Below are 7500 nucleotides of genomic sequence, written 5' to 3' on the forward strand. Positions count from 1 at the left end.
CAGAGACAGAAAGATGAAAATAGGACAGAGATTATAGATAGAGCAGGAAAAGAGATGAAGAGAGGAACAGAAAAAGCAGATGAACAGAGACAGAGGGAAACAAAAAAAAAAAAAACCAAAACAAAAAAAAACAAAAACACAGAAATCAGTCAGACAAATGCAAATGCAGTTTAGTGAAGGACAGTTCTCCATCCCTAAGGCTTGGATGCCGTTAGAATTGGTTCCAGACTAGCTTTGAAAGGGGTTTGTTTTAAGGTTTTCCAACCTACTGTCCTAGTAAAGAGGACACAGTATCTCCTCACACACCCGAGCAAGATAATTCATTTCAGATTTTCCTACCGACTAAAAAAAAAATGAGTAGGAGGTACAGAAAGAGCATTGCCATCCAAGCTAAGAGTGCAGATGAATGTCGAAACCCCTCAGGAAGACACAAAAACTCTACATTTTAACACTCCAGTCTTTCACAGGACAGAAGGAAGGCAAGGAAAGAAAGAAAGAAAGAAAGAAAGAAAGAAAGAAAGAAAAAAAAAAGAACAGATCTGTGCAAAAAATTTTTTTCTCATCCGCGGAAGAACAAATCATGTTAGCATTCAGACGTAACGCAGGGCGGCTAAGCCGAAGACACACACACACACACACACGCGCGCGCGCACGCACGCACACACAAAACTGTCAGGGACAGTTAGAACTATAGCGCAGACTCATTGTCTGTGTCAGTGAATTGGAAACTCTTTTCCTCTTCCGTTCCAGCCCCGCTCGCTATTTTCACTCTCTGTGTACCTCTCAGATTTGTGTTGTTCATCTTTCTCTCTCTCTCTCTCTCTCTCTCTCTCTCTTTCTCTCTCTCTCTCTCTCTCTGTTTCTCACTCTCTCTCTCTCTCTCTTTCTCTCTCTCTCTCTCTTTGTGCTGGTTAGATTTATGCAGTGCGGCAATGCAAAGTATGCAAGTCAGAAATAACTTGTAGGGTCCAAAAAAGAAAAAAAAAGAAAAGAGAAAAGAAACTCTGTTTGTTTTCTGGGCTGCTCTACTTTGGTCTCCTTAGAGATCGACTTGGATGAGTTTGTGTATGATATCTGAGATTGTTCAAATACATCCAGTTTATAAAACAGTAGGCAATGTAAAATGGTACGGCTTTAAAACAAAGAAAAAGAGGAAAAATGATTTGTTGCATTAACTGTATTGACTTTAGAGTGGGCAAACCAACTCCCTGTGTCAGAGGAAGAGAGAGAGAGACAGAGAGGAAGAGAGTGAGTGTGTGTGTGTGTGTGTGTGTGTGTTACCTCTATTGAGAGTAGCTGAGCTGTTCATTTCTCCAGTGATGAAAGAAGACTCTGACTGCTTTCTCACCGTGTCGTTCCACATCCTGCGAATTCGACTCTGAGAGAGAAAGAGAGAGAGAGAGAGAGAGAGAGAGAGAGAAAGGGAAAGAGGGCGAAAGAGGAAGGGAGGGAGAGGAAAAAGTAAGACAAAAAAAGAAATGAGGACAGTGCAAAACATTTTCCGCAGAGTTTTTGCGAAATGTTAATTTGCTGAGGAATATTTCTGTGTGTGTGTGTGTGTGTGTGTGTGTGTGTGTGTGTATGTATGTGTGTATGCGTATGTATATATGTGTGTGTGTATGTATGTGTGTGTGTGTATGTATATGTGTGTGTATGTGTGTATGTGTATGTATATATGTGTGTATGTGTGTGCAGATTACCTGTGAGTTGGTGGAGTAGCGTCCAGGCGTGCGTGCGGTGCTGGTCTTTGTGGAAGTAGAGATAGTCGACTCCACACTTTTCCCGCTGCAGCAATGAGTACGTAAGCACCTTCCATACTCCTTACGCACCTACACACACACACACACACACACACACACACAAAACACACAGACACACACACACACAAAACACATGTTGACTCTTTACTTCCTCACAGTCACAGGTGCGTGATTCAAAGTCCCTTTTAACGACAAACCGAGAAATAATTGGCTTCCACATTAACCCTCAGTTTGTAAACTACTCCAGTTCAGAGGAAGGGTAATAAACTTGATATTCGCTCATACAAACAGAGAGAGAGTGAGAGAGAGAGACAGAGAGACAAAAAAAAAAAACCCAACGGTGCTCAATCGCAAATCTCCACTTTATTTCACAGCGTAAAGCAATGCCTTTTATCTGCATTAGGGTCCCTGACGGGACAGTATAAACACCAGTTCAATTGCTGTGTAACGACATTAAGTTGGCCGACAGTGTGTACTGTTTGTGCAGCTGTGTGAGTCTTGAGGGGAACCCTTGGAGGACGATTTCTGCCAATTCAAACGATATCTAAATGAGCACACACACACACACACACACACACACACACGGCGTCAACAGAGGACTGAACTTGCGACCCAAAACTCCCCCACTCCTTCCCGAAATGATCTAAATGCCTTTATGAGCTGGGTGGTTTGAGTGTGTGTGTGTGTTGTGGGGGAGATACAGATATGTGTGTGTGTGTGTGTTTTTTTCTGGTTTTATCTTGTTAAACTGCCTTGCTAATAACACGAAAGCCAAGAACAGTCAGTCAGTGTGTGGGAGAATGCTGTTACTCTTACACTGTGGGAATATCAATGCAGCTTTAGAGAGTTTGGAACAGAGATTTCTAAACTTGTGTTTGATTCTGTAATATCCCATAATTGGGTGATTATGTAAGGAAACGCTTGATTAATCACTGTTAATTTATGGCTATCAGGCTGCCGGCACTGACTCTATAAACTAAGTTACTTTTGATGAAGAGCAGAGAGGAGAGGAGAGGAGAAGAGAAGAGAAGAGATCATTTATTAATCCCTGTTTTTCTAATCTGTCAGATTCTCTCGAATTAACATAATCACTTCTATCACAGGCATAGAGGACAGTCAGGTGCATTCTGGGTTGTGATTGGCTCATGCTGTGAGGTGTCTGAGCTGTGATTGGGTCAGGCTGGGTGAGGTGTATATATATATATTTTTTTTTTTTACCTTCTTCTGCAGGATGCAGTGGAAGATGAAGATGAACATGCCCTGGAGAGAGTTAAAGATAGTGAAGAGGTAGGCCATGATGACTGTACTCTCGTTTATGTACATCAGGCCAAACGCCCAGGTCAGTCCCAACAAACATAACAGAGCTATAGCCCCGATGACCCACGACCTGCACACAGACAGACAGACAGACAGAGAGAGAGAGAGAGAGAGAGACATAGATGGACAGAGGAAAAGAGAGAGTAGGAGAAAGAGGGAGTGCGGGAGTGAGGGAGAGGGAGAGAGAGAGAACAGAGAGAAAGAGACAAAGTGACAGAGAGAGAGAGAAAGAGCAGGAGTAAGCAAGCAAGAGAAGAAGAGAGAGAGAGAGAGAGAGAGGGAGAGAGAAAGGGAGAGAGAGAGGGAGAGAGAGAAAGGAGAGAGAGAGAGAGAGAGAGAGGGAGAGAGAGAAAGGAGAGAGAGAGAGAGGGAGAGAGAGGGAGAGAGAGAAAGGCGAGAGAGAGCGAGAGGGAAAGAGAGAAAGGGGAGAGAGAGAGAGAGAGAGAGAAGGAGGTTAGTGTAAGAGACACACACATCAGCATTATTATAATACAAACCCCATTAGCCAAAGAGCTCAGTTTATGAAGGGCACTAAAACGCTGGCACATATGTTGCATGGCATTGAGCAGTGGCACCTGCTTAATGCCAACATTACAGCATTATTCTACACGGGTTAAAGGTCACGTCTGTCTGCCCCCCTGTGTCTGGAGCCCTTCGTATTTAGCCTAATACTCATTAAGAAATGTCATATCCACACAAAGGTCACATTGAAACGACACATATACCATTTACACATAACTAATGTGTCCTGCTACAGTCTAGCCTTTTGGTCATTACAGTGAGAGAGAGCAAGAACCTGATTTTTTTTTTCTCTTTATTCTTTAACTTACAGAATTGCCACTAAAATGCTAAAAGCAGTTTTATCATGCTGGTAAAACAAAGTGAATTAAACTGAATTGAATTGAGGGAAGACACAGAGAGAGAGGGAGAGAGAGAGAGAGAGAGAGAGAGAGAGAGAGAAAGAGAGAGGGAGGGAGAATCTGTAAGGAGAGTGACTCTCTCCAAACCCAGTATGAGGTTATGTGGGCTACTGATCCATCTGACTGATCGATTGATTTTCACTGAACATAAATTTGCCAAGTGAAATTGAAATAGTCGTAGATGCAGTATGTCACTAAAATTACAAAAACCCAAGGCTAAGATTAATTCAAGGAAAGGTGAAAGGTCACGTTAGGTCGATAGAGAGGTCAGAGAGAAGGGAGTGACAAATGCATTAAAGGAGGGACTCTACAGGGGCTCTACGTGTCAATCAAAATGCACTGTTTGAAAGCTTGCATTCTGATTGGTCAGAAACCCTTACCATTGGCCGCCCGTAACAACGCTTATGGCATAAGAAAGCTGAAGTTAGAAACTGAAAAAAAAAGAAGGATGCAAAAAACAAAGAGAAGACAGACAGATGAAGCTGATGAATGATTCATAACGTTTTATAAATAAATCAAACGCAAACACAAGCAATGAAATCAACAAATTCAAAGAAAAAAAAAGAAAAGAAAGAAAGACAGAAAGAAAGAGGAAAGGAAATTAAACGTATTAAAATATGAGATATGTGCTGATGGGTCAGAACCTAAGTATTTCACAGCAGACCGGGGCAAAAATCCCAAGAAACAGATAATGCGTTAAGGCAGTGGAAAAACGGCCGACTTTATCGCGAGGAAATCTAAAAACAGAGTCATGAGGAGGAGCCAAAAGCAGTTTGTGTTTTCAGAAGACCATGGCTAATCCACACGGCGTGGAATTCCACAGGGGTCCTGGACTGAGTTCTGCAAGGTTCTTTTGGGAGTTTGAGTTTTCTACCCTGTATTCGGATCTGAGCTGTTGCTTAAGTTATGAATATCAAATGTATAATCAGTCTATGTGAAATATTTGACTGGTGACCCTGATTCCAGCTGCTTCTCCAGTGGTTTTGCTGTTCCGTTCGGTTTCTGTGAGTGTGTTCTCAGGAACATGAGGTTTACATTAGACTGGGCCAACACACACACACACACACACACACACTGTGGGAGCCCTAAATGTCCTGAGATTCTCTGTCAGACATTCAGGAAACATGTCAATGATGAATTCTTAGAGAATTTATGATGACATCGATGATGATGATGATGATAATGATAATTACAATGATGATGAAGACGATGGCATTATGGCAGTGTAGGCAAACACAAAATAAATCTAAACGTACAGACTCGTTTAGAGAGAGAGAGAGACAGACAGAGAGAGAGAGAGAGAGACAGGGAGAGAGGAAAAAAAGGTCTTACTTGATGTTGTCCAGACAGCCTGAGTCAGGTTTCAGTATGGCAGTGTGGTGAAACATTTTATAGAGAGCGATGCCCAGGAAGATCACATTCAGCTACAAACACACATAAAAGGTCAGTGAGATTAACAGTCTACTCACACACACATGCGCACACACACACACAGACACACACACACACATATATTGTCAGAGTATATATGTGTGTGTGTGTGTGTGTGTGTCTGTATGTGTGTGGGGTGTTTGTGTGTGTCTGTATGTGTGTGGGGCGTGTGTGTGTGTGTGTGTGTGTGTGTGTGTGTGTGTGTTTGGCTGTTATCAGTGGGGTCCTGCTGACAGGCTGCCATGAGGGGGCTAAAGTTCGCACTGTCACACTGTGACTTTCATATAATTGGTAAAATGTCCTCCACACACAATTATCTACAGCCCCTGTGTGTGTGTTTCTCTCTCTGTGTGTGTGTGTGTGTGTGTGTGTGTCCTCATTACACTCTGATCTGGCTGACTGAGGAACCCATAACTTCCCTAGTGAGCTTGTCCGGATCAGACCGGCAGTTCTGTCATTATGTTTTCCTACAGGGTATGTGTGTGTGTACATGTGTATGACTGGGTGTGTGAGTGTGTGTATGTGTGCAGTTATGAGTGTGTGTGTCTTTGTGTGTGTGTGGTTGTATACCAACCATAATGATTAGTGTGGCTGGACCAATAAAACTCCAGATAAAGTAAGTATCCAACCGAAGCCAGCACCTACAGACAGACAGACAGACAGACAGACACACAAACAGAGAGAGAGAGAGAGAGAGAGAGCAGTTTTAAACACGCGTTCACTTTTTTCCCTCAATCCATCTGGTATGCTAATCCCTGCACTTCTTAAAAAAACACACACAAAAAACAACCAATAAAAAAACAAACAAACAAACAAACAAAAAAAAACCCACAGCAAAACTTAAAAAATCCTTCTCAATCTGCTGTCATCTCACGTCCACCTGTCATGCGAACGGGGACGGCACAACGTGGAGATTTTAGCTGAGTCAGTAAAGCTGCACGGCGTCCAAAGTCTTAAACTGCTTTTTATAATTCACTCATCAATCAGGACTTCACTGCATTTACTCTGCCCTTATAGAAACGAGAGAGTAGATTATCATCAGTACAACTGCCACTTGCTGTAAAAGAGAAAAGATATTCATGTCTTTTTTTTTTTTTCTCTTTGAAGACAATGTGATGTTTTTTTTTTGTTGTTGTTGTTTGGAGACGAGCGTGTGAAACTATGAAGCTATGTGTCAATCTTTAGTTACACTCCTACTCTCACCTGACGCTTTTTTTTATTTTATTTTATTTTTTTTTTTTACACAAACGTGTCTTATACATCAGAGACACGTGCCTTTTCTTACGAGTAAAGTATTACTAACAATTTTGATGGAAATGTTGTTGTTGAATATCAGAATGCCAGTAAGAAAACTGCAGAAAGAAGGACTAGGTAACATGCTGCCTTTTGACACTGTGACAGTTTGGTTTCAATTTAGAATGCATGCATTAGAAAACAGGTGACAGTGAGCTAAGCTTTGATGCAGACATTTTGTCTTTATAGAGGTACAAGCTACAAAAAAACAAACAAACAAAAAAAAACCATTGTTTCATTTGCAGCAGAGTTTAGTTAATGTTGGAAAATGGGTTTTTTTTTCCATGCTCTGAACGAATGTGTTTGTTTAGTGAAACGTAGCAAAAAGTTTGAGACAAAACTCCAATAAAATCTTTTTTAAAGAGTCAAAGCACTCAAAATTTCTGTGTGAATGTGTGTGTAAGTTTAAAAAAAGATGACCATAGTGGTGGCCTAATACATTATGTATTCAGGGCTATATTTAGTTGAATATTTCATATTAAAATTAGAATAAGATTTTTTGTTTCATGTACCTGGTTTGGAATTCAAAGCTATCAAAAGTTATTCTTCAAGATTCTAAATTAGAAGATTCCAAGTTGGTATTCTAGCAGCACAACTCAGTATTCTAGAACTCTGTGTCATCACCCGTCTGATGTGTGTCTGCAGGGAGACTTGCTCCCTAGACAGGTCAATGGTAAATGTTTAGACACACTGTCTGGACTCCTCTGGCAGTAGACAAACTTTGTGTGCGTGTGTGTGTGTATGTGTGTGTGTGTGACCTATTTACAGGCTCTGAAGAG

General features: G+C 41.4%; 1 protein-coding gene across 2 annotated transcripts in view; it reads right to left on the reverse strand.

The window, feature by feature from the left end:
* adgrl3.1 (adhesion G protein-coupled receptor L3.1) overlaps positions 1–7500 on the reverse strand; it is a 48910-nt gene that overhangs the window by 4598 nt on the left and 36812 nt on the right. For both annotated transcript variants that reach the window (XM_030787915.1, XM_030787914.1), the window contains exons 16-20: positions 6003–6069; positions 5330–5421; positions 2979–3147; positions 1701–1829; positions 1282–1378 (exon numbers count right to left, since the gene is read on the reverse strand). In XM_030787915.1, the coding sequence (XP_030643775.1) occupies positions 1282–1378; positions 1701–1829; positions 2979–3147; positions 5330–5421; positions 6003–6069 (554 nt within the window). The remainder of the gene's footprint in view (positions 1–1281; positions 1379–1700; positions 1830–2978; positions 3148–5329; positions 5422–6002; positions 6070–7500) is intronic.

This window comes from Chanos chanos, chromosome 11, assembly GCF_902362185.1.
Source record: "Chanos chanos chromosome 11, fChaCha1.1, whole genome shotgun sequence".
Classification (NCBI taxonomy): domain Eukaryota; kingdom Metazoa; phylum Chordata; class Actinopteri; order Gonorynchiformes; family Chanidae; genus Chanos; species Chanos chanos.